Genomic DNA, 26,306 nt, shown 5'->3' with positions numbered 1-26,306 from the left:
TAAGTGCTTTTTAGTTTTAGTTTATTTATTTGCTTATTTTGTGGGTGTGTTCTTCAAATTTTTCCATTCCAGTTTAATTAAAATCCATTCACGAGACCCAGGAAGTCAGTTGTGGCGGGGTACGCAGAGTCTAGATCATGCCAGAGAAAGAGGAACAACATATGGCTAATATACTCAAACAGGAAACTGTTTGGATAAGTTTTGCGACCCGGAATCCTCTTTTCCCATAAGCTATTAAAGCGTCAATGTATTAACTCATGATATTTTCCTTTTGTAAATGTCTGTTTATTCATTGTTTATAAATTAATTGTGGGTGGAGATCAGATCCTCTGCCTACGCACAAGCTCTGTCATTCAGTTACCGTACATTTGGGCCAAGTAATGCTTCAGTAAGAAATTATTGTGGCTGCCTGCCCTGCATCAGTTTTAAATGGCTTGTTTATGTCTAGGCTTAAACTTATTGCCAAGTTTCGGCGATAGGACACCAGCTGGCTATACTTATCCTGATTGTTTATGCAAACCAGTTACGCTCTATATATTCAGAGTAAAATAGAAAAAAAAACGTTTACTAGATACTACTCCACGGGTACATGTATTGACAGCTTTATGGCAAATAAATGATCTCTATAAATTATATAATTTATAATTATATATACTTAAGTATATGCTCGAAGCTTACAGGGTGTGTAAATTACCGCCACTTCCCGCAGTCTCACTGTATGTCACTTTAAATATATCGTTTCCGTGCTGTTGTAGTAACCCCCACGCATGCGCTATACCCGCAAAACGTTACGTCATTACTCTGACAAGGCCTATATTAAATAAATTTGCTCATCGGGCTTCCGCAAGGAATTCCCGCAAATGCTTAGACGTGGCATTATCCCACTGCATTTAGCCTGAATTTAGTGTGAAATGTGTGTAAAAATATGAAAGCCCACTTACATGACATGGCGGGAGGTCATGGGTGCTCACATATTGCATTAAAAGGAGGAGCTTGGTTGCCAATAAAACGCGGCTGTTCCTGTTCTAGAAAGTGAGAGTTGGAACAAGAACTGCTCCATCGCTGTACTTTTCGCTGTTTTAAAACCTCTGGCTTGAAGAAAGTTTGCTCCGTTCCAGCTGCGCTGTAGGAAAACACCCACATTATCCGTTAATTCAGTCGCCGTATTTAGATTCCTTTATTTTGGACCTTCTGTATACTTATTTTTGCAAAATGACCAAGCTGGGTAGTTTTTCGGCTTCAGTGTTGGTGTTGCTTGTCTGGCGGATGGGAGAGGTCGCAGAAGCTTGCAGCTGTTCGCCTGCACATCCCCAACAAGCCTATTGCAACGCGGATGTTGGTAAGATTTTGCTATTACATTTGAAAGGCTGTGTCTTGGTTTAGATGCTCGAACTATCTTAAAAAATAACATGGGTGTTTTAGCTTGTAGGGCTTTCGGTGCAGGGTCGATCAAATGAAAACTGCTGTTCAAGTGCGTGTGCGTGTATGTATGTATGTATGTATGTATGTATATATACACACACACAGACCCCACTCTGGCTGCTTTAGTTGCTATGACTGGGTTATCTGCCATATGTCCCTATGTGACCTGAGATATGGAAGGGTTGCCTCATTATCATGCTTTTCTGTGGTTACAATGATGTAAGCAGCTAATCTCCAATCACGTACTGAATTTCACTAATAGATAAAAGAGGAACATGAACAGACTCATATGTTCCCTATTATGACACACAAAGTAAACTTTTCATTTCTAAACTAGTTTTTGTTACTAATACAATACTAGTTTTACATTTAGTTTGAATAACTTCTTAATGCATATATTTTGCCTGTGGTTATATACAAAACCACAGGCAAAAGCATGTGACCTGTTTGTATATATCTATAGGGTTTATGAATGAATTATGTATTTGTTATTAATGTATACTAAAGGCCACTATTACAGTGGCCTTTTTTAATATATCAGCTTGGGATGAAAGTTGAAATACAAATTGTTCCACAAGCTATTCCGATATCCTTGTTTTGCAGTGTAAACTGGAAATGTCTAGCCCTCATCCGGCCTTCTGTCTGCTGAAACCACAGGAGTTTGGTTCAGCCCCCTCTCATGGATGAGCACACTGCTGCCTAGAATTTTACACAGCATGCAGGGCTTTCTTTATCTGTCTTTTTAGTTAATTATATTCATAACCAATTGCAATAGACCTTCCATATCTAGGGATACCTCCTAGATTTACCCCTTACATAGATATGCAGTATTTAACATAGTTCAGACTATGCCTGTGTCTTACGACAGTGAAATGAGTTCTCAGGCAATGTGGAATTCCCTCATTTAGGCTTCCCTGTCTGCCAGATGCCTGAACCCGCCTAAACTCCCACTCACACCCCTACCCAAACCCACCTACAACCCCACCCAAACCCTCTTATCTACACTGCCATCCAAACCCACTCATCTGGGCAGAAAACAGCAGCTGCTCTGTACCCTTCACCTCTACCTGGCCCGGAATGTGTGAGCTGAAACGAGAAGCTGCACATGAACGAAACATTGCAGCCTTGTGTATATTGGGGTGTGTGGATGTGATTGTGTGTGTGTTTAATCACTGGGGCTCCTGCGGGCATGGCTGGCGTCCCATGCTTGCGTGTGTGGTCCAGAGAAAAGGCGCTCTGTGCTCAGGGAGCATGTTTTGGGAAGGGGATATGTGCACTCTCTTGTTGAACACACTGCCACTACCTCCAGAGGAATGTGTTAGAAGGACAGAGAGATCACTGAGGGTGTAAGGGTACGTCACTCTCCCTTCATGGAGTTGGATGTAGTGAACTGACATATGTTATAGTTAAAGTGCAGCTCTGAGGAGCAAGAGCGGCCTTTTTTTTTTTTTTTTTTTTTTTTTTTTCTTTTAATAAAACAGAAAGGACTTCCTGAGTATCAGGTCGGGATCTCTTTATGAGGCACTTCTTCAGCGCAGGATTGAAGATGCTAATTGATTAAGAGGAAATGGTCATATATGAAATGGGAATCACCAGGGCCATTTCATTCAGGGTCAGATCCAGATTTTCTTCGTCTCATAAGTCTTCCTTTGTCTCTCTGTAGTTCTCAGAGCCAAAGTGATTGGTCAGAAACAGGTAGTCACAGGCAACGACAACTATGGCAATCCAATCAAGAGGATCCAGTATGATATTAAACAGATCAAGGTATTTTATTTTTGTTGTTGGGGTGGTGGTATATTTTTATGCACCTTTTTAGTGTATATCTATTTAACTGACTCAAAGTCAGTAACTGATCAATAGAGGATGTAGATATATACATTTGTTTGATGTTTCATGCATTTAATAGACAATAATAGACACAAAGTGAATGGGTTTTAGTTTATTACTTACTAGGCATAATGGTGATAGATTCTTAATAATTAAAACACTATTTAAAGAACTCCTAGTAATAAAGAACCTACAATGGCATTATTGTATTATTAACTAAATTATGTTATCTTGCATTCAAGAAGTAACATTTAATGTACCATGACATCTCAATACATTTCAACCATTAGATGTACAAGGGACCTAAAGAGGAGATTGATGTTATCTTCACTGGTGACTCCTCTGCTGTGTGCGGGGTGAACCTTGAGAGCAGTGGTCAAAAGGAATACCTCATCACAGGTATAGTGACTGTATGATGGTGGTGATGCACTAAGCCACACTGCATTTTGGGTTTTCCCCCAGTACCAAGATTGCCTACATCCACTGATTTGCCCATGTACACTTGCCGTGTATAGGTAAGCTGGAGTCTGATGGCACCACACACGTGACACTGTGCGACTTCATTGAGCCATGGCAATCACTGTCCATCACTCAGAAGAAGGGACTGGAGTCACGCTATGACATGGGCTGCCAGTGCCGGGTATGTGTTTGATCATTATATAAGCATACATCCAAATGGCTGCTCTAAGATCATGACCAGTAATATCTCACCTACTCTTGATCACCCACACATGAAGAATGTCACTGCTCCAGGATCAGTCTTGATTACTAATGTCTTGGATGTCTCTCTCGCGCCTGCAACATGTGTTTATCCAGATTGTCCGTTGCCCCTCCGTCCCCTGTGAGGTTAACCATCCCATGGAGTGTCTGTGGACTGACTGGATCGTGGAGAGCACAGTGTATGGCCCACAGGCCCAGAACTATGCCTGCATCCAGCGGAGTGACAGCTCCTGTGCCTGGTACCGCGGGGCTGTCCCACCTAAGAAAGACTTCATGGACATCGAAGACCCCTAAATCTGCATGTGTCTGACTTCACTGCCCCCCTGCAAAAGGCCTCCTAACACTGTTCCAGACCCCCAAAGCTTTTGCTCCATTACTCACCTGCATTCTGCACGCCATAGTGTGCTTCTGGTGATGTCTGACCAAGAAAGAATACAGCAGAGGTGAAGTCTGACTTTCTTAAGCACTTTGAATCCCAATAGCACCTAGCTGTGACCCTTGCTCTTTATGAAACACAAAGAAAGAAGTTTACAGCCTTCTTACCACTGTTAATTTTCCTAGTTTGAGGCTTAGCTAAATAAAACATGACTTCACCTCCACATGGGAGCATTGGCCACTTATGTTGAAAATAAGGAATGATGTAATGAATGAATGAGTCCAGTTTTGCTGGAATTGAGGAATTATTAGCAATTAAAAAAAAAAAAAAAAACTATCCCAGGTCTTGTTGATAGACTAATAGCGTATTGAAATAATTTATGTATATTGTAATATATACAGACATTTTTAATTTATATCTAAGTATACCATACTAGTGTCACAAAAAAGGAGAGAAAGTGCATTTATTTTTATTTGGATTTACTTTTTTCCTAATGCTTTGGCGCAAAGATTTGAAGCAAATTTATGACTATGGTGTTTTGCACTATAGATCCCTGTATTCCTGACCTTTGGAATCATGAAATTGGTTATTCACCTACTACATGTAGAAAAGATCATGAAGTCTTACATTTAAAATAGTCATTTTGTATGATAACCTGTTTTGTGTGGTTGTGTGTCTGAGGTTCTTTTTTTTTTCATGAAATACCTTTTTATATGTGTCATGAGCAGGAAAGAAGCAGTATGAGATTTTCAGTGCTGGAACCACTGTGCATGTCTTCCATACTCCTGAATTATTCATACTGTTGTAACGGTTCAGTATTCATAAATAAAGGAGGAGAAACGCAGTCCAGCTGTGTCTTCCTGCCCTGGGTGTCTGTGTGATGTTGGCTCTGTGTAGACATTTGCTTTGTTTCTTACTAAACTCTTCTGATCATCTTTATTGCTTCTTACAAGAAACTAACCATTCATTCAAGGTCACACAAAGCCTACTTTCCAGAAACATTACTAAAAGCACCTACAAACAACTGCAAAAGTGCTTTACCTGATAGGATTGCTCCAACTCAACTAGCAACCCTGCCACTCCCATGTGAGCTTTAGTTCTGTGTTGTGAATGGTTAGAGGCTTGCTGACAGATTGTGTATGCCAATATGTTAACCTCTGTGGTTGTATACTTCTAAAAAGCAGCTGATGGGTATACCTAAGTTATGAATACCAAAGGAAGTGTCCATTGAGCATAAGTACAGGGTAGGTGTTTCTAATAAAGTGGCTCGAGAGTGGAGATTTTTCAAAAGATTAACAGCACTCACTTAGCGAATGCATGGATTAATGTGCTACGGACATAATGTGCTACGGTCTTTTTTGCATTGCAACCTATATATACAGATATACTGCGCCAGCGTTAAATTGGTAAAATGCGGTTTTAATAACATGATCAGGATTCCATGTATGTTCATTAATAAAATAAGTTGCCAAAATACTCGTGGACACTTATCTTACGCTTAGCATTTAAAATAATTAATATTTAAAGCGTAACTGCAATAACATTATATTTAATCAAGGCATCTCCTTAACAATTCTACGAATTCTGACCTTAGAAATTGTAAACAAAACGTGAATAAAAAAGCTACGTTAGAAGGATTTGTTTTTGCCATCTGACTGGTTGTCTGAAGTGTGTCGTCAGTCTTTTGGTGAGAGCTGATTGGTTCTCGGTGCAGTTCGTCACTCGTGTTCACGCCCTCTGATAATGCAGCATGGAGGATAGAATGTAACAAAATGAAGGACTTCGTGGCAATCGAGGGTCTTTAAAGCGAAGTACATTAAACTATTTGTAATGATTCACGGGTGAGTATATACATTATATCTTTTATGTGAATTAAATGTATTAGTGCCACTTACCAGTTTGTATCACATGTATAATTATTTGGAAATCGTAAGATTTAGGGTGGTGATATTGCAGCAGAGTAAAATGCAATACGACTCACTTGGGTTAACGTACAAGGCCAACATCTAAAATATTACATTGTTTATATCAGCGTTTAACATACATATTATCATAAACTGCCTATACAACAAATGGAAGTGTACAGACGATAACGACCGTGGCTAACTGGAGAGCTTGTTGGACGTTTTAAGATTATATACTAGCTAGTGATTTGTCTAATCTACTGTTATGTAGTTGAGTAGCCATCTACCAATGTGCTATAGATTGGTATGCATGGTAGTCGGTGAGTTCGTTAGATTGCTGTCTTTTGATTGCATACACGTAACACATCCAGCTAGCTAAGATCGTTAGTTCAGTACATGTTAAAACCCCTACATGACTAAATTTAACTAGCTAACTCTTATCCGAGGTAGCTTACCCAGCTAGCTACATTATCTGTAGTAAACGTGGTCGGGTTCAAGTTAGCTGCATGGCAACGTAGTCACTTTTTACTAGTTGTTGTATTCAGAATCCTGTGATATCTATTTTGTGTGTCCGGTATGCAACCTATGACTTTATAATAAATTTATCCACGTTTCAGTTGTATTATTTAAGAGCAGATGAAATTATCTAGCGCTAGGTTAGCTGTCCGTACTAGCGAGGTAGCTACCAAGGCTACCCGCACTGACGTGTTTACACGAAGTAAATACAACTACCACTGCGGATTACTTTAAACACTGATCTTATTTACAGTTGTGTAGCTAGTGTATGCATCGTCGTTCCGATGATTAAGGGGGTATCTAATCGCCAACAAATGACATTTCTTCCAATGACAGGGTTAGATTACCGCTACCATTGCAGTGATGTGATGTAACCCGTGTTGCCTCGAGAACGTCGTGGTAATGACCAACCTTACAGAATGTTGAAAACTCGATTCCCTGTTAGTGGCTTCGTTTTGTTTGTTTTTTTCATCGCATGATTTATCTCTTATAGTGGCTCATTTATTGTCCTGAAGTAAGTTATCCTTGCCAGCTCACGGAAAGTTATCCGTTTTTGGCACGTGCCCTCAAAGTGCAGCCGTCACGTGTCGTCCGGGGCTTCAGTAAATTGTCTATGATGGATTAGACAGTGTTGCGTTAATGATTTTGAAATGTTTGCTTTGGTGGAGAAGTTTCGATATATCGATGACCAATGTAGTGCATGACGGATATGTTTTTATGCATATTAAGTCGCATTCGATGTAGTGATCGGTGTAACCTCGGAAACGTCACGGTTTCTCAACGTGTCCTCAAAAACAAAATATGAAAAGTTTGTACTCCCGTTTTATCGCAAGATTATCGGCAACATTACAAGCTTACTCGGTCATCTCACAGACCGACATGCAGAATCCATCCTATCGGAAGAACGGATACCGCGTCCGCGCTCGGCTGTGGGCCCGATGTCGCGATCGGTCGCTTCGGTAGCTGCACGTGAAGGTTAGGCTGCCCTTGTGGCGTTTGATGCATGTGCGGTCTCCTTGCAGCTCCGCGCGTCACCACCGCAGCTGACGAGCCAGCCTGCGGTCTGTGCTATAGCTCACTCCTCTGTCCCCAGAGGGACTTCTGACTCGAGCGCGCTCGCATGCTGAGGGACTTTAAAAAAAAATCATGGGAGATGCTTTGTAATGATGTAACGCTGGGGAAGGGCTTTGGCGGCAGCTGCAATCCCGCCATATGTCTGAATTTTGTGGAGCCCAGTTTGAACTTCTCTTCTTCGCTTTACAGATTTTATTACTACAAAACTGTTAAGGGGGAAGGAATGTATTTGCCTCGTCACAGATGATATCCATGTTCATGCACTTAGACTAAGGCAAAAGGGTTATTGGAAACAAAGCTTGCAAGAGACATTGATTAGTAGAAGCCAGTAATATTCTTACTTGCACAAGTTGATTCTGTAAAAGAATGTGTTCTCAGTTTACTTGTGGCAACACAGATGATGTCATTTTGATGGAGGAGATGGCAGAACACCCTTGTGGCTGGTGACAGTTCCTCCTGTTCCTCCTTGGCTCTGCTGATGCCTTTCAAACTTCCACTTCTTCATATAAATTTGAAATATTCTTATAAGTAATAATGGTCTGTATAAGGTCAAGTTTTAGATATTTCATTCTAAATCGGACTGCCAATGGTATTTGATTTGAGGTATGTTTGATTGTCCAAATTTTATTGCAATGTAGTTATGAGGCAGTGTCGTCCACCACTAAAAAAAAAAGTCATCGCTTTTCCCGAGAACGAATTAGCTGATTGCTCATTTCCCAGCACAGGAAATGACCTGTGTGATGAGTCTTCCAAACGGCAGTGAGAATCGTGGGCAAGCTGTGCTCGTTTCTGGGTTTTTCTTTCCATAAACAGCCTAAGTCTGTTGTGCTCATCTGTTTTCAGTTGAATGGGCAGTGATAACTGGGTCACAGGCACAGCAGTTGTCTTCAGGTCATTGTTCTCTGGTGTGGCAGGTTTTTATTCCTTCAGTTTGATGTTCATGACCGTGGATGAGCACTTGAGCCCTGTGCTTGTTGGCTACTTCCTTACCTAACTGGAGGAGACGGGTTCTACGCCGCTACCTGGTGTGTTTAGCCGACAGGCACTCTACTACTGCCATCCTTTGTAAAGCATGCTGTTCAGATGACTAAAAACGGAATGGATAAAATCACCTGTGTCCCAAGTCGCTGGTAGACCTTTGCAGAATTTCTCTTAAATAGCACTACTTCTCAGCTGAGATCAACTATTAAATGCACCAAGGGGTGTTGGTCTCTGTCAGGCTTGTAGAGTCCGGTGATTTAATCAGAATGGGGCTGGTGACTGATGGTGGCCTGTTTTGTTGCCCACAGTGATGCACGATGCCCATAGTGGACAAGCTGAAGGAGGCCCTGAAACCGGGCCGCAGGGACTCGGGTGAGGAGGGTGACCTGAACAAGCTGCTGGCTGCCTCCGCCAAGAAGGTGCTACTGCAGAAGATAGAGTTTGAGCCGGCCAGCAAGGGCTTCAACTACCAACTGGAGACGCTCAAGACCAAGTATGTGCTCCTGAACCCCAAGGGCGACGGTGTGGTGGTCCAGAGGCCCGCTGAACCCGCTCCGATAAAACGGCAGGGTATGTTGTGTGTGTCCCTGTCCGTCTGTCCGTCCGTGTGTGTGTGTGTCTGTCCCCGTCTGCCGTGTGTGTGTGTGTGTGTGTGTCTGTCCCCGTCTGCCGTGTGTGTGTGTCCCCCCTCCGCCACGTGTGTCCCCCTCCCCCCGTTCGCCATGTGTGTCCTGTCGGCCGTGTGCGTGTCCGTCCCCGTCTGCTGTGTACATGTGTCCTCTCCGCCGCGCGTGCGTGCGTGTGTGTGTGTCATCTGCCATGTGTGTGTGCGTGTCCCCCCGTCCACCGTCCCCGTCAGCCGTGTGCTTGTGTCCGTCCCCGTCAGCTGTGTGTGCGTCCGTCCCCATCCGCCGTGCGCGCGTGTGTGCGTCTCCCGTCCGCCGTGTGTGTGCGTCTCCCGTCCGCCGTGTGTGTGCGTCTCCCGTCCGCCGCGTGTGTGCGTCTCCCGTCCGCCGCGCGTGTGTGCGTCTCCCGTCCGCCGCGCGTGTGTGCGTCTCCCGTCCGCCGCGCGTGTGTGCGTCTCCCGTCCGCCGCGCGTGTGTGCGTCTCCCGTCCGCCGCGTGTGTGCGTCTCCCGTCCGCCGCGTGTGTGCGTCTCCCGTCCGCCGCGTGTGTGCGTCTCCCGTCCGCCGCGTGTGTGCGTCTCCCGTCCGCCGCGTGTGTGTGCGTCTCCTGTCCGCCGAGGTGTGCGTCTCCTGTCCGCCGTGTGTGTGCGTGTCCCACCGTCCCCGTCAGCCGTGTGCGTGTGTCTGTCCCCGTCTGCCATGGGTGTGTCCTTCCCGGCCGCCGCGTGTGTGTCCCTGTCGGCCGTGTGCGTGTCCGTCCCTGTCGGCCGTGTGCATGTGTCCCCTCTGCTGCGCGCGTGTGCGTGCGTGCGTGCGTGTGTGTGTGCGTGTGCGTGTCCCACCGTCCCCGTCCCCCACCCTTTCAGGCTGTCATCTCTGGTCTTGTGCCTGCGTTTGCAGACAGCAGACAGCAGACACGCCGGTAAACAGATCGGCTCTTCTGTTCTCCAGGGTCAGAAGGCCTTGGCGGAGGCCAGGGCGACGGCATCCCCGCACCGCAGAAGCTGCTCTTCCCAGGGAACAAGCTCTCCATGAAGTGGGAGCGGGTGTACCGGGTTGGAGCAGGCCTCCACAACCTGGGAAACACCTGCTTCCTCAACTCTACCGTGCAGTGTCTCACTTACACACCACCACTGGCCAACTACCTGCTGTCCAAGGAGCACAGCCGTGCCTGTAAGTCCCACAGGATCTGGCTGATACTCGTGTATACTCTTCCAATGCCCACATGCCAGCCAAATACCCCATATAGTCAAGTAAAGTCAAGTTTATTCATTTAGTTCTTTATAGATGTATGGGTCCAGATGCTCAGCCAATACTCATACCGATGTTTACCAGTGTTCCTGGTAAACATTGCTTTAATGTTTAATTCAACCAGGAATGCTATTTTCTTCATATTCTTGGAAAACCAAACAGTTAGCCCACAAGAGTGCCTAATGTGATCCTTCTGGTCTTCTCCAGGTCACCAGTCAGGCTTCTGTATGATCTGCGTCATGCAGAACCATATCATCCAGGCCTTCGCCAACACAGGCAACGCCATCAAGCCTGTGTCCTTCATCCGCGACCTGAAAAGTAAGACCCCACTGCTCCTCTGCAGGTGCACACGAGGGGAAGTGGCTTTTGCTTGCAAGTAAATGCGACTCACTGTGGTTACTCAGCCCTCTGTGAAAGCGTGCGTGTGTGTGTGTGTGTGTGTGTGTGTGTGTGTGTGTGTGTGTGTGTGTGTGTGTGTTTATATTAATTTCTCGCTTTATTCTGTTAGTTCTCCCTCCTGTGTAACTTAATTTTTCTTCATCCTGCAGAAATTGCCCGGCACTTTCGCTTTGGAAGCCAGGAGGACGCTCACGAGTTTCTGCGCTACACCATCGACGCCATGCAGAAAGCATGTCTTAATGGATACCCAAAGTAAGACCAGCCACCATCCTTATATATGTCCCATCCATTAAAGGAGACCTTGCTCAGCGAAGTTCATACCAGTGCTGCTTAACACTGTTTAAAATGTTTTGTTACACATAAGCAGAACATGATTTTATTTCATGGTTCTCCACCCCCGTCTGTTAATAGGCTACCATTTATGCCACTGTTATGGTAATGTCCCAGAGGGTATTGCTATGTGTCCCATTATTAGAATGTAAGACACCTGCCGGCCAATTGGAAGCAAGTACTTTCTGAGGTCGTGGTATAAGAAGATCTCTGCTGTGCCTGTTATGATGCTGACCTTTCCTCCTTTGGTTACCAGGCTGGACAGGCAGACACAGGCCACCACACTGGTGCATCAAATCTTCGGCGGTTACTTGAGGTCCAGAGGTAAGTCTGTTTACCAGCCTCTCATGTCAGGGAGGTTACCAGTGCACTGTAGCGTGTCGGAGGGCGGGCAATAGCTGCATCCATATCGACCCAGGGTACAGTGGAGTGGAATCTGAGCTGTAGCCACAGACCATGATCAGATTGTGAGGATATTTAAGGCTGTCACTTACAGCCTGGTGGTGTCAGGAGTTGGTAATCAAATAGTAATAATCAGTGTCTAACATTCTAGATGGCCAGCATGATACAGTCAGCATGAAATGACTGATTGATTTAAAAAAAAAATTATAAATTGTTTTAAAGGCATTGTCTAAGTAACTTTTTTTGACCCCCCCCCCCCCCACTTGTTCTCTCCCATTCCTTCCTGCAGTGAAGTGTTCTATTTGTAAAAGTGTGTCAGACACATATGACCCCTACCTGGACATAGCAGTGGAAATCCGGGTGAGTGCTCTTTGGCTGGGCTCTGAAGTTGGCCCTTCCAAGTTCTCCGGTGGCTCAGTGCACCAATGCTGGTTGTGGGTTTTGTCTGTACTGGCCTCTGAGACTCTCTTGTGTCTTGTTCACACAGCAAGCAGTTAACATCGTTCGAGCTCTAGAACTCTTCGTCAAGCCTGACGTCCTGAGCGGCGAGAACGCCTACATGTGTGCCAAGTGAGCTTTGCCTTTCCCATGAAAATCTTTCCTAGGAAAGTAATTTTTCTGGTGTCTCAAGTGTACAGTGCTCAGTGTGAAACTTTGCTTGTCTAAGATTTAAAGGCTTAATTTAGCAACGTTTTCTAATGTAAGGTGTTTTTTGGGGGGTTTTTTTGTTTGTTTTTTAGGTGTATGAAGAAAGTGCCAGCGACAAAGCGGTTCACGGTCCATCGAGCATCGAATGTGCTCACACTGTCCCTTAAACGGTTCGCCAACTTCAGTGGGGGAAAGATCACCAAGGTTGGCATTCGTACCGCACCGAACACGCACACGTGGCTTTTGAAAAGCTATAACAGGCAATGAACCCTTAGCTTTCCCTTACAGGATGTTGGCTACCCAGAATTCCTGAACCTTCGTCCGTACATGTCTCAGAGCTCAGGAGACCCAGTGATGTATGGCCTCTATGCGGTCCTAGTGCATTCTGGGTACAGCTGCCATGCTGGTCACTACTACTGCTATGTCAAGGTGATTTATATTTGTTATATAATATTGTGTGTGTGTGTGTGTGTGTGTGTGTGTGTGTGTATATATATATATATATATATATATATATATATATATATATATATATATATATATATATATATATATATATATATATAAATAATATAGATAGATAGTGTGTGTTGTTGTTGTTGTTGTTGTTTTTTATTTTGTTTTGTTTGGTTTTTTTACAATTTCCCCACCTCCTCCAGATAGTCTTCTTCCATCAAGCTCAGGTCCTCTACTAGAGGGTCCTGCGTGGTATCTTTGCTGTTCCCAGCACTGCGCTCTTCCGGACAGAGATCTCGGATGTTGTTTCTGGGATCTGCTGGAGCCTCTCTCCCAGTTTGGGGGTCACAGCCCCTAGTGGTCCAGTTACCATGGGAACCACTGTTGCTATCACCTTCCACATCTTTTCTAGTTCTTCTTTCAACCATTGGTATTTCTCAAACTTTTCATACTCCTTGTTGCTGATGTTGCTCTTATTTGGGGCTGCTACATCTATCTCTACGGCCCTCTTTTGCTATTCATCCATCACTACTATATCTGGTTGGTTTAACCATTACCATTTTGTTTGTCTATATCTGGAAGTCCCACAGGATCCCACCTTTGGGGATCTTAGACCTTGGAACTTGGCACAGATGTTTCTGTATACTGTGCCAACCACTTGATTATGGAGTTCCACTCTGCCCGCTAGCATCTTGCAACCTGCTGTTATGTGCTGGATTGTCTCAGGGGCATCTTTGTACAGCCTGCATCTGGGCTTCTGCTTGGATATCAGCCTCTATTTACCTTTTATTCAGAGCTTGTTCCTGTGGTGCCATAATTAGTGCCTCCGAACTATCATTCAGTCCAGCCTTTTCCAGCCATCGGTAAGATTTCTCCATATCAGTCACTTCCACTATTTGCCAGTTGTACAATACCGCGCAAGGGTTTATCCTCCTGTTATGGTTCCTGCTCCTCCCCATTCCCATACTCAGGTTCCTGCTGTCTGAGGTATTCATTAAGCACTTCATCACTGGGGGCCATCATCCTGGTGTACTCTATTCATCCTGAATAGTGACTCTGATGCTCACTAGTCCTTGGCCCCTCACTCCTTCCGCTTAGTGTACAGTCTCGGAGTGCTGGATTTAGGATGAAACCCCCAGTGCATTTTAAGAAGTTTCCTTGTCTTGATGTCAGCGTTTTCTGTCTTCTCCTTAGGCCAGCTTATTATGCCAGCAGGTCTGTGATGACTGGTAGAGCATAGGTGTTGATGGCTGAGTCTTTCCGTTACCTGACTTCTCAGTATTTCCCTCGCTCTTTGTAAGAAGTGGGCTGTAGCTGCTTTCCTCGTAGTTTCTTTTTGATTCCCATTTGCCTGTGGAATTCCACGGTACTTGTTGCTGGCTGCAACATCTGCTGTTACCTTCTGTGGTACGATCCCTTCAGTCAGCTACCTTCCCTCTCCTCATGACAATCCGACCACACTTATCTAGTTCGAACGACATTCTGATGTTGCTGTATTTCGTGGTGAGATGGGATAAGTGAGTCGATGCCTCGTTTGCTGCTGGCATACAATTTGGTGTCATCCTTGTAGAGGAGGTGGCTGATGGTTGCTCCATTCCATAGCTGGTATCTGTAGCCAGTCTTGGTGGTGATTTTCACTGAAGGGGTTTGGGTTTGTACAGAACCACAACAAGGACAGTGCATCTCCTTGGTAAATCCTGTACTTGATGGTGACTCATGCTGTTAGTCTGAACTTGGTCTGAAGATGGTCTCTAGGGTTGTCTTCCACAGCCCCATTGAGTTCTTGATGAAGGCTCTTAGAGTCTATACAGCTATAGAACCTCAAGCATTCCACGGTCCTTGTGAGGGCCTTTGAATCATAGGCTTTTTTGTAATCGTTATAGATATATAGACAGATATATAAAATAAAAAATGTATATATTATAAATATCTCTGCAGATGATAAAGGGAGTAACTGCAGTGTCCTATAGTAAAAGCTGTAGATGCAATCAAAATTACAGTGAAGTACACAAAGTCCCCCATCAGCTGTGCAAGCAAGCACTTTGCTTTCCAGAAGTACTTTGCTTGCACATCAGATAAAGGACCTCTGTCCAAAACGTCCTGTTTCTCTGGAAACCTTGTGTACTTCAGTGCAATTTTATATCCTCCTCTGTGTACATACCCACCCCAAGTTGTAAAAGTTCTATAAAAATGTTACGTGCACGCGTGAATTTGAAACATTTGCAACCACATTTTATTTCATTAAATAGCCTAATTTGAGTAGATTAATTCCATTATTGTCATAACATTTATATCTATATTACATTATATCTATAGCCAAAACGTAATTGATATTTACAAGAATTTTAATCGTGGGGGGGGGGTCTTTTTTTTTTTCCCCTCTTTCCTTTCTTCCTTGTTTATGCCATTTATCTATGCAGGCCAGCAATGGGCAGTGGTACCAGATGAACGACTCGATGGTTCATTCCAGTAACATCAAGGTGGTGCTGAATCAGCAGGCCTACGTTCTCTTTTACCTGAGGTACGATGAGGGCTCTCCCCTCATGTCGTCTCCCACGTGCTTCAGCGGAGAAGAACAACATGTCCTTGTGTTGCAGGATCCCTGAAAAAAAGAACACAGATGGTCCAAACGTCAAGCAGAACGTGATGCATTCGGCGAGAAGTCATGTGACCCCTGAGCAAGTGAAGAAAACTCTGCTGAACGGGCCATTGTCTTCTCCCCAAGTGATGAAGGTAGGCATGCTGCCCCCTGCTGGTGAGCTAATGGCTCTGCAGGCACAGCCTCGTGACTATCTGAGCCACAAGAGCTTTCCAGAATGTTCTCGCACTTCACTGTCCTACATGAAACTGTTCAGCAGATGCTTCGAACTCAAAATTTGCAACTCGGCTTGGTGTATCTTCAGAGTCCGCAGCGTTTGTGACTTTGAGTGTTGACTATGAGCGACGTGCATCTGTGTTTCTCTGCCCAGTCCTGTGGGCCCATGTGATGGTGCAGATTCTTTTGCTCTAACGCAGTTCATAGCACATCTGCACCAGGCAGGACTGAAGGGCACTTTGGTAAGTCACTCTGCAGAAGTGTGGTTGCAAAATGCAACGGCTGTAAATGTATTCAGTGTTCCTAATTGGCTCAGGTGTGTTGGAGCGCATTTTTGCCTCAACCCAGGTGCGTCCCAAGAACTCTGAGAAACAGTGATGTGCACTGCCATACCAAATCCATTTTGATGATGATGCAGAAGTAGATTGCAGATACTTTGTGTGTGTGTGTGTGTGTAAATAATATAAATATAACTGTACAACTTCATACACTTCGAATCAATGTAGGATTCTGTATAAATAAAACTTTAGATGTCTCTAGAATGATGTATGACACTGACTCCTGAAGGGGTGATTAAGAATAATGAGTTGTTTTTGAAAATTTGAGATCAAATCTTAAGACTGATGCTTTGAGAAGAAATTATAATGAAATTATAACAAAATGTAAATACCCTTTTAGAATCTGGATTACATTATTTAGATCTACATTGTATCTGTTTTTAATGAAATGGTATTAAATAAAATGTGACATGATTCTGATGGTAATGATCGTGACTTTGGTTTTGGTTTTTGTCCTTCAGAAGCTGGACACGGCACAGCTGAGGAAGATCCAGTCTGTGGATAGTGGTCTCGGCATGCCAGTGTCCCGAAATGGCTCGGGGATTCAGTCGCCCAAGATGGCCAACGGCACGCCCGTCCCGCCCAGGACGTCCGCCGGCCCCACGACCATCGATGAGCCCTTGAAGAAGCCGAAGAAGCCTGTGTCTCAGCCCCAGGCCCGTGCCAATGCGCCCGTCTCAAACGGGCTCACCAAGCCCGACCCCGACAGGAAGAGCATCGGCGAGGGCCGCAGACTTGCGCCGTCTACCTCACTTAAGTCCCTGTCTGACTCCTCGTCTGTGGACGTCTCCTCCGAGTCCAAGGTATGACCTTCTCCATGTGCACAAACAGCTTTGGTGGCTGTTGGCCTGTAGGGTTTTGAATGACCCTAAACTTGACACAAACGCCCACAAACACAAGAAAATTTTCAGCCTGTGGGAAACGCCAACCCTTTAAAATGCAGTGTGTTAGTGAGGAGAAAGGTCATTGCTTAACTTGGCCTGCTGTTTCTGAACATGTTTAGTTCAATTATTTATATTTCATCTGCTGACTTATTGCCCATCAAAATAAATAGACCTATTCAAAATGCAGACCAAATGCACACAGTCATGTAAACAAAGTCTGGGAAATTGTTCAACGTTCCACATTTCCCATACATAGAATCTACTTGAGTGGCCTCCCCAGGTAGATAAAATCTGAACTTGGGTAAGTCTTGCATGAGGATGCCTTTTCACTCTTTCTAAACTAATATTTGTCCAAGTTACACACGTTGCTGCAACTGAGTGGGGACTGGAAGCTTCTCTGCGTGTAGCCACCTAGCCAACGTGACGGGAGGTGTTATAGGACCGTGCGTAAACTGTAAAGTCTACTGTGAGGTGTATAGGGGACTTCTGTGAATTGTAGCTACAGAAAATCAATAGGGTTGCACTCTTCTGCTCTATACTGCATGAGCTGGACACATGCTGTGCCACCTACCACCACAAGAAAATTCTCAGCCTGTGGGAAACACTGACCTTTGTGTTTGCCGTCGTCTCATTGTAAACTGTGTGGATTACAACACAATGGTGAAAGTTTCCCACCTCTCACCCCAAGGAGTCGAATGGCAGTAGGAGCGCTCCTGTGGGAGATGTGTCCGTCCCCGGCCGGAATGCTGTGAACGGCACCTCCTCCCCGGCCAAAAGCGCAGATCGGGGTGCTGCGGAGGACACAAAGTCGACGAAACTGAAGCCCCCGGCCCTCACCAACATTACGCTTGAACCCACCAGCACCATGTCGCCCCCTCCTGCCAAGAGGCTGGCCCTGTCCGCCAAGAAGGTGAGTGCTGCGCAGTGCCTTTGCACAGCTGCATGTCCGGTAGAGCTGTGGGTTTGGCACAGGGCTGGGCAATGTGGTCTGAATATTTTCTATGGTTTCAATATCTCAAAAACACCTATAATGTACGACTGACGATAGAAAAACAAACTTCAAACAACATTTATGCATATTCAACAATCACATAGAGTTAGTAATAGCCAGGGCCATCAGTATGCAACTGAAGCAGGCCTAGGACCCAGAAACTTTGATCTCCGTATTGCGATAAGGGTGTGGGTCTCCTTGCCCAGCCCTGAACTGTGTTTGCCTGCTGCCTTCCTTTTCATTCTTTTCTGGCAGATCTTCATTACTGGCACTTCTGCTACTTGGAGTGCTACCGTGGGGTCTCTCTATCTGCTCTCTTGTCTGTACCGTTGACTCCAGTTGCCACTGCTGTCCTTTTTAGAATTTCGTTGTCTTCCTTTGCTTTGATTCTTTATTTCTAACCATTTCTAATTCTTCTCTGCCATACTCTCCTTCCCCCACCCCCTCCCTGTTTTTGTTGTGTTCTGGCCTTGATTTTCCTGTTGGGACCCCTTTATCCTCGTCACATTCCGTTGGCTATGGGTTTTTTTTTTTTTGGTTTTTTTTTTTTTTTTGGTTTTTTTGTTTTTTTAATTTCTTTTTTTTCGACCACCAAGTTTTTATTTATGTCAATAACTGCAGGCCAGGCCCAGCCGGAGCCCGAGCAGCAGCAGCCCTGAGGCTCCGCCTTCCTCATCGCATCATCAGTCCCGTGACCCCACCCATCCAGCTCAGCTTCATCTGCCTCCCCCTGCCACACCTCCCCAGCACCACAGGTACTGCCGTACTACTCTGCTGCTGCTGTTGAGCTTACAGGGCAGGTTCCTGCAACTTAACCACATTAGTGAAATGCATCGACTGCTGCATTTCATCTTCACATTAACAGGATATGACTGGCTATTGGTTGAGTTTCTTAAAATAAGAATAGCACTACATGCTAACTTCAGATCTGGGCTACTGCACTTTTAAATGGCAACTGTGTAGAACAATGTTACAAACTAATTTCAGCTAGGCTACATTAACGTTAGCCAAGTTAGTCAGAAAACCGTTGGCAAAAACATGGTGAAAGGTGATCTGAATATGATTTATTTCTCAGAAATAAATGTGGCTAAAACATTCACAGACAACTTGTGTTTGTAAAGATGCAAATCACAATCCACAAAACTGCTGGTGCTCGCATAGGAAATGTAAGGCAGCAAAGGACACAACCACACTTTAATTGCGGTGTCTTGGCAGCCAGCCTTTTATCAACTGGTCTGGACAGGACTAACTTCCTGCGTCCGAACACTGCCTCAGAAGGCAACATTTGTTACGTTTCAAAACAATCTTAGTCTTCAGTCTACATTTGTTCATGGTCTTTGTGGGAGACAGAAGTTGTTGATTCCATGGCTACAACGCTTAAAGGAATTCTCACTTCAAAATGCTTGCACGATTTCGCTTAATGCACTTATGAAATAGTGTGCTCACTGGCTTTTATGTATCTCCAGTCGCATTAGTGGTTTTTGGTTAAGAATTACTTTCTAATATTAAATAAAGGTTCACTCTGCCGGTGCTGGTGGTTATTTCTCACCTCCTTCCAATGGCTGTTCATCTTCTCTCAGGGTTCCATTCCATCCACCCAAGCTGCAGCCTCCACCAACCAGTCATCTCTTTAAAAACGCAAGTCCTCTCAAAGAGCCCTCTAATGCCTCAAAGAATCCCATGCGCTCTCCGTCAGTTGACGGGATTCAACCCCACCCTTCCAGTGGCCCTAAACCAATTCCAAGTCAGCAGTCCTTAGGTTCTGGCACAGTATTGGCCGAGGAACCCGTCTGTCCCAGTGTGAAGAAGAAGAAGAAAAAGAAGAAGAAGCGGCGGTGGTCTGAGGGCGAGGCGGCCGGCGGCGGCGAGCCGATTACCACCAACCTGACAGCAGAGCTGGAGTACAGCTGCGAGAAGAGGAACAAGAGGAAGAAGAGGAAGAGGGCGAGGGAGGAGGAAGCCAAAGGCCTCGACCCTCGGGGAGAGGCCGTGTCATCACACCTTAAGGCACTCCCTCCCAATGAAGACTGGGGCCTCTCGGAGCTGTGGAGCGTTAGTCCGGATGCTAAAGGCAGTGCAGGGTGGGCCAAAAAGCAGCCCGAAGTATCTGCAGAGTCTCGGCCACCTCACCCCGGGGCTCAGCTTCAGCCACCGCCTGTCCCACCACAGCCAGAGGCTGGAGGAGGCCAGCAAGACTGCGCCCCAAAAAAGAGCAAGAAGAAGAAGCTCAGAGAACAGCTGGATGAGCCCAAGAGCAAACTTGGCATCTCCAGCAGGTTGGATACACACTCTTTTGCCTTTCTGTTCATATTCACAGCTTGGGTTTCTTTTCCCGTCATTGGCACAGTAGAAAATAATTGTTTTTTTTTTCCCCTCTCTGCCACCTGTCCAGTAGCGCCAAGCTGAATAACGTGACGCCGCCTGACAAGGAGCTGAAGAAGAAAGCTAAGAAAAGGAAAAGAGAGGATGCACAGAGTAAAGGACCCAGTGGCACTCCCGAGGACCCTAGTGGTGATGAGCAGCCCTGTCACACCAATGACGCTGAGACAGGGAAGGCCTGCAAAGCAAGTACAGGTACCAGTACAAGTGGCGTTTGTTTACAGCCCATATACCACCCACACGTGCCTACAACATTTCAGCTGTTTTAAACTGCTAGCAATGTTGCAGTTGTATGTAATGCTCTGGTCACTTTTGAAGTCATGACGTTTGTTTGCACTGTCTCGTGGCAACCTGCTGCAGCTGCAGTGGTAGTCTGGGACGGTCAGGTTCGGGATGGCTGCAAGAGGGGCAAGGCCTTGTGTGAGTCAGAGGAGGTGGCCAGGAGCGGTCCTCGTCCTGCCCCCGTGGCCTGGGATGGCAGGAAAAGCTCCAGTGTGGTGGAAGAGCTCCTCAAGAACGCCACAGATAAAGCATATGGAGCTGAAGGTGAGCTTGAGCTGCTGCAGGGCCTGTACGATATGTCATTTGTTAATTATTATCGCAATATAAAAGATCTTGACCAATCGCAGGCTTTCCAGAGGGATATTCTGATATTCTGGTGAATGACACTATTCTCACAATCGTCATGTTGTAAATAACTTTGCACAAACTAAAGCTAGATATATTGTTGCATCAAGAGTTCAGCAGTGTTTAACATCTCGCAAGGTATTCCAAATGGTGATAGATATCTTCGTTACGTTCCTACTCTAAATGCATGTTCTCTAATGCTAGTCTCCACTAGATTATCTGAGTAAGTCTTCGTCCCTTTTGATTTCTTTGTACATCAGATATTTCATTGCTTATCGCAGAAGCCCTATAAGGTCACAGGTGACCTTTCCCCTTCAGGGTCCTCCAGTCCTGGCTAGCATTGTTGACGGCATGGTTTCCTTTCATTAGCTGCTTAGTGTTTCCTGGCCTCATTGTTTATACTGCCATCGCTGGTGTGCATTATTTGCTGAAGCTCCCATTTTTCACAATTTACTTTTTTCCAAAACACTAAACAACATAGAATGGATAAGAGACCACCCGAAGCTTGCTGTTCACACAAAGGTGGCCGTTACCTTAACCCCACTTTTAAAAATGTCGAGCACAACCCCTGAAAAAGGGGGCAAAATTTAACTTTTGTTTGAGTACAAAATTGAGACCCAGTGCTTTGTGGTACAGTTTAACAAAGTCCAATTATCAAGCATTTCTCACAGTAAATCAGTGTATTAGAGTGGTTCAGAAAACAACCATCGCAAAACATCCATCATCTCAAAGTTAAATTTGACCATCACAAATAAACTTATACTTCTCTATATACATAACTACTACTGTTGCATTTCAGTTGAAACATTTTGCATTATCAACTGTTTATCTTGATGTTTATTTATTGTTTTATTGACATTTATAGGCCTTATTTAATTGTTCTAATATATAGAATGTTACACACAATTCTCAGCTTTTGGTTAGCTTAACCTAGGAGTAGGAACTTAACCCAAATTAAAGCACTGGTATTCAACCGTATGAGGAGACATTGTCCAATAAGAATGCAGACGCCCTCACGAAATGATCAACACCCATATGATGATTTGTGTGACAGATGAGAGTGATTTTCAGGTGGCTTGGTGGTTAGCACGTTTGCTTCTCAGCGCTAGGGTCTCAGGTTTGTGTCTATCTGGATGGAGTTTCTGTGTTCTCCCTGTGTCTGTGTGGGTTTCCTTTAGGCTCTCCAGTTTCCTCCCACAGTCCAAATACATGTAGATTAATTCAATTGGCCATCTTAATGATAAATTGTCCTGTGTGTGAATGCTCAGTGATGGCTACCCTAATAAAGTTGTCCTAGTGTGTGTGTCTGCGTGTGTCTGCATGCCCAGTGGTGCATGATGATCTATCCAGGCTGTCCTCTCTCCCCTCCCTGCACCAGATTCAGTACCCCAGGGCACAATTGGTTGTTTCTCACCGGTGTGTGTCATGATGTAAAAGCTGTGTGAGATAATTATGAATTGACCTTGGGTTCCTTGAAAGCTGTTAGAAAAATATAACTTCATTCATTCATTCATTCATTCATTCATTCATTCATTCATTCATGTGTTTCTTGCCACAGCTTGTGCTCTAGTTCGGCTCATCTCATGAAGTGCTGAGAAATAAACGTAATTAAGCCATTAATAAATCATAATTAAGTCCTGTGTGTTAAAGCAGCTATGACACTGCGCAATGCAAGCAGAACCACAAGGACTTGGAAACACCTTTCCCTCCAAGCCATCCTCTGGTTCAGAGTGCATGCAGTATTCATTTAACAAGCCTGTTTTGAAGTTTGATGGCTTGATGAGGGATTAGTAGTGTTTGTTCACTGATGCGTCTTCTGATCAGTGCTCACTTGGGAGGGAGAGCATTCTGCAGTCAGTAGAGATGCCATCGAGGACACAGCCAGCTCCAAGCACCACACAGTCATCGATGAGTGGGACGAAGAGTTCGACCGCGGCAAGGTGCGCGCCCAAACCCGATTTTCAATCCGCCACTGCCGCGAGCAATGTACACGTGCGGCTGACTGCTATGCGACCTGCCGGCTCATCGTACACCAACATTCTCTCCCTTGCCCAATGAATAGGTGAAGAAAATGAAGTTCAGGAGAGAGAGAAAGAGAAGCGTCAATGTCTTCCAGAAGATCCAGGACCACCGCAACATGTGGTCCGTCACCCCCGGAGGAAGGCGGAGCAGTCTCGGATATCGCTACTGATACTGACAGGTGAGGTTTTTGGTCATGGTGGGGTCAAAGGTTGGTTGCTTCCGTATCAACGGACATTCTAGGCATAATTAAGATGATGGCCTCTCAAGGAAGGTTATTTGTGGCTTAATCATCTTTTACATGCTCTGTTGTGCTTTTGTATTCATCGTCCTGACTAATAAACCTGAACTTGTGTATCTTAGAAGGGTGGAGGCATTGAGAGAAATCTGAAGAACCAATGCTTTTGTTCTGTTGAAGTCACTATTATTGGGCCTTGTGGGAGTAAAGTGGCCTTCAGGCTATTCTCACACACACGCATGCATGAACACATTCACAAATGCACTCACACGCACAGGCAGACATCAGACATGCATGTGTATACATCAACAGGAGAGTGTGAGCCTGCCAAGCTATTGCTGTGCAAGCCAGAGAAATCTGACTCCATCACTGCACCATGATGCTGCAGAACAGACTGGTTGGAAAGCCCCTCCCCTTTGGCAGCTGCCAGACCTGCCACTCTTATCAGGACAGCACCTCGTAACTAGGCCATGTCAAAGAATAGAAAGCTGTATTTATAACTTGCCTTGTCTCTCTCTTGCAGTTTCGAGATGGTGATCTTGTGTGTGCGCTCCTGGGCTAGACCGCTCAACTTGTTGGACAAGGATCTGCATGGTTTCCCCAAGAATGTTCTGGAGTATCTAGTGCACCATCTGAAGCACTGTGAAGCAATAGGCTGGCTGGGGGCGAGGCTGGGTGTAGGGCAGGGGTTGGGGGGCAGGGCCAGGGGTGGCTTTGGGCATCTCTTGGTTTCAGGTTTTGAAATCTGAACCCACTCTGTGTTCGTTGTGGCATTGGGTTCTAATCAGCGTAATAAATGGCCTTAGCCACACTGGTCCGCGTTAATGGTTTAATGTCTGTGACGAGAGCTACTGCCCTACAGAACCTACACCGGTATGGATCAGGACAGACACATTGTAAAATGAACACTGACACACACTGCAAGGCAATGGGGCCACTCTGGGTTAGCGGCCCACTGATCCAGAAACCACTCTATCATACTGCCTCCCACGGAAGCTAAACCATATTCTCAGAATGAAATTGTATTTTAGTTCTATTTTTCCTTCTTAAAGACTTTTTAGGTGTGGTGGTGTTTTTTTTGTTTTGTTTGTTTGTTGTTTTTTTAAGTACAACACTGGACATTTAGGAGACCATGGCCCAGGTTATAAGAGAGGCTAGTTTAATTCAGCCCTCAAATAGCTGATCTGAGTAATGATCATGCCAGACATGTGAAGCCAGGATCCATGCTGTGTAGTTCCAGTGGTGGCGCTCTGAACACTGCGCTTGTGCTGGCTTTTTGTTTTATTTTTTTTATTTCTTTATTTTTTCAGACTTTGTGACAGTTCTGCACCAAATGGAATGTTCGGCATTGAAATGTAACAGCCAGCCTTGTTCAGAGCAGTGGCCTTAGCGTCACGTCAAGCCCCTGAGTGTTTTACTGTGAGTTTACAGCATTCGTTCAGCAAGCATATTATGACAATATGCTTGCAACCTTTATGCAACCTTTATGGGAGCAACCTTTATGGGATAGTCGCTTATGTTTTTGTTTATGTCCGTTCCCTCTAAGAGCAATGCATACCCAAAGGTTACACATTTAATGCACCTTTTATTGGGTCTCCCCTCAGATGGGGTAAACGGTTGGTCTGTCTGCACCGTGAGCGAGACGCGCATCAGGGACAGTACACCTTGCGAACAAGCGTCCGCCCGTTTCACTGAGAGGGGCTGCGCTCCGGCCCCCGGACTTCTGCAGGGAAGGTCGGAGTGCAAATCCCACATCACACGTTGATGCCAGTGTTCCTACTCTCTATGCAAGTGTCACAGGCCCCATCTGCTACTGGGGTTCCCCTCTGGAGGTCCACCTGCAGAAGCTGACTGTGGGAGAATGTCGCACCTCTGTCTTCTACGCAACCTCCTGAGCAGCCTGAGCTATGCCCCCCCTTCACCCTGTCATCTTCAGCAGTCATTCATGATGCAGAGATTAAAATGTCTCTGGAACTGTACTATAATGCTTTGGGACAAAATAATTTTACTACAGATATTTGACCACGGACAAATAGTTAGTGAGAGTAAGACTTGACGTTTCCCTGAAATAGAACATCGTACAGTCCCACTTGTGTTCTGTGTGACTTCCTAGTGTCCTAGTAGTCAAGAATGATTTCCCCTTGATGATACTTCCATTTTAGAAAAGTTGCCTTGAATTGATTTTGCAAAATAATAATATCTCTGAAGTTACTTTAGAATGTAAAAGAAATGCATTTTAAGAGTCACAAATGAAACCTTATATATTTAAGGGTAGTTGAAGAGGAAAAGCTTCTCAGCGGATAGATGTGTGAATGTTGCGCAAGAGAGCGCGTGCTCTTCTCAAGCCAGACTTTTATATTTTGTGATGGGTGGTACGTGACGTCAGAGGGCGCAAAAAAAAAACGCGAGTTGCGTAGTGTGTGTTTGTTCTGTTAGTGATGTCACTTCGCGGTCCAATCAGACGCCAAAGGATACGTCTGTTCACGTCATGGTTTGAGCGCCTAGTTCTTTAACTTTATGCCGTATTTTCAAGACTAAGATGAGACGTTCAGTATTGAGCATACATGGATATAAATATACTGGTGCAATAAAGTTGTGATTTTGTGAAAAAAAAAAAAGGGTCTCCTTCAGTCTGTTCATAGTATCTATAAACTGAACAAATATATGCTAGTTTTCAAAAAGTAACTGTTTGGCGGGGCTGTGGTGCGTCCAAGACATTTTTATTGAAAATAAATATTGAAACAATACACTGCTCATAATTATCTTTGCTTTACGACATACCGAACGACGGCATTTAACGAATTTCGAGTTTCGAATTCTCTAAAGAAGTTTCTTTCGTTTTTATTTTCATTTTTTTGTGTTTGACACTGCACGAGCCATGAAAACGAATAAAAGAGGGAACAGTAGCCCATTGTTTACGTTGGTTTTGTGCATTTTCCGGAACTTAAATTGGAATAATCAATTATAGCATCAATAGCGTCACCCAGCGTAAGTGACCAGTCTTCGAATACATGTAACCACACGTATTCCAGGATGCGGGTTGAACAGGGACATTTGTCAGACAGCCTAGAGTTTAGGCTTTAT

General features: G+C 44.9%; 2 protein-coding genes across 4 annotated transcripts; both read left to right on the top strand.

Moving 5' to 3' along the window:
- The first annotated feature begins 1,027 nt into the window (after positions 1 to 1,027).
- On the top strand, positions 1,028 to 5,194 carry timp2b (TIMP metallopeptidase inhibitor 2b). The gene is made up of 5 exons (XM_027000310.2): positions 1,028 to 1,339; positions 3,086 to 3,186; positions 3,540 to 3,648; positions 3,765 to 3,889; positions 4,066 to 5,194. The coding sequence occupies exons 1-5, from the start codon at positions 1,213 to 1,215 to the stop codon at positions 4,261 to 4,263; spliced, it is 660 nt and encodes a 219-aa protein (XP_026856111.2). The 5' UTR covers positions 1,028 to 1,212; the 3' UTR covers positions 4,264 to 5,194.
- An 879-nt stretch (positions 5,195 to 6,073) lies between these two features.
- Positions 6,074 to 25,625, top strand: usp36 (ubiquitin specific peptidase 36). 3 transcript variants are annotated; one of them, XR_004775426.1, is made up of 22 exons: positions 6,074 to 6,186; positions 9,129 to 9,390; positions 10,397 to 10,618; positions 10,904 to 11,014; positions 11,245 to 11,347; positions 11,682 to 11,749; positions 12,117 to 12,187; positions 12,315 to 12,397; positions 12,568 to 12,679; positions 12,764 to 12,904; positions 15,352 to 15,452; positions 15,529 to 15,664; positions 16,546 to 16,887; positions 17,657 to 17,878; positions 18,581 to 18,714; positions 19,540 to 20,235; positions 20,352 to 20,533; positions 20,699 to 20,884; positions 22,790 to 22,905; positions 23,028 to 23,165; positions 23,746 to 24,641; positions 24,827 to 25,625. XR_004775426.1 is itself a non-coding variant. In XM_035521076.1 (21 exons), exons 2-20 carry the CDS (start codon positions 9,138 to 9,140, stop codon positions 23,154 to 23,156), a joined length of 3,405 nt encoding a protein of 1,134 aa, XP_035376969.1. In that variant the 5' UTR covers positions 6,074 to 6,186; positions 9,129 to 9,137; the 3' UTR covers positions 23,157 to 23,165; positions 23,746 to 25,625. The 3 variants fall into 3 exon arrangements, 2 of the variants coding, with proteins under 2 accessions (XP_035376969.1, XP_035376895.1); XM_035521076.1 differs by having other exon boundaries at positions 20,355 to 20,533; positions 23,746 to 25,625; XM_035521002.1 differs by having other exon boundaries at positions 23,746 to 25,625.
- The last annotated feature ends 681 nt before the right edge of the window (positions 25,626 to 26,306 follow it).

This window comes from Electrophorus electricus, chromosome 1 (genome assembly GCF_013358815.1).
Source record: "Electrophorus electricus isolate fEleEle1 chromosome 1, fEleEle1.pri, whole genome shotgun sequence".
NCBI classification, from domain to species: domain Eukaryota; kingdom Metazoa; phylum Chordata; class Actinopteri; order Gymnotiformes; family Gymnotidae; genus Electrophorus; species Electrophorus electricus.
The sequence above is the reverse complement of the archived record's forward strand: the minus strand, read 5'-3'. Positions and strand labels throughout refer to the sequence as shown.

What these genes read in the sequence shown, in the direction of transcription:
- timp2b (XM_027000310.2), top strand. Translation starts at nt 1,213, where the DNA reads ATGACCAAGCTGGGTAGTTTTTCGGCTTCAGTGTTGGTGTTGCTTGTC. An exon ending in CTATTGCAACGCGGATGTTG is followed by an intron (nt 1,340 to 3,085) that starts GTAAGATTTTGC and finishes GTCTCTCTGTAG; the next exon opens with TTCTCAGAGCCAAAGTGATT. An exon ending in ATGATATTAAACAGATCAAG is followed by an intron (nt 3,187 to 3,539) that starts GTATTTTATTTT and finishes TTCAACCATTAG; the next exon opens with ATGTACAAGGGACCTAAAGA.
- usp36 (XM_035521002.1), top strand. Translation starts at nt 9,138, where the DNA reads ATGCCCATAGTGGACAAGCTGAAGGAGGCCCTGAAACCGGGCCGCAGG. An exon ending in ACATAGCAGTGGAAATCCGG is followed by an intron (nt 12,188 to 12,314) that starts GTGAGTGCTCTT and finishes TTGTTCACACAG; the next exon opens with CAAGCAGTTAACATCGTTCG. An exon ending in TAAAGCATATGGAGCTGAAG is followed by an intron (nt 20,885 to 22,789) that starts GTGAGCTTGAGC and finishes TCTTCTGATCAG; the next exon opens with TGCTCACTTGGGAGGGAGAG.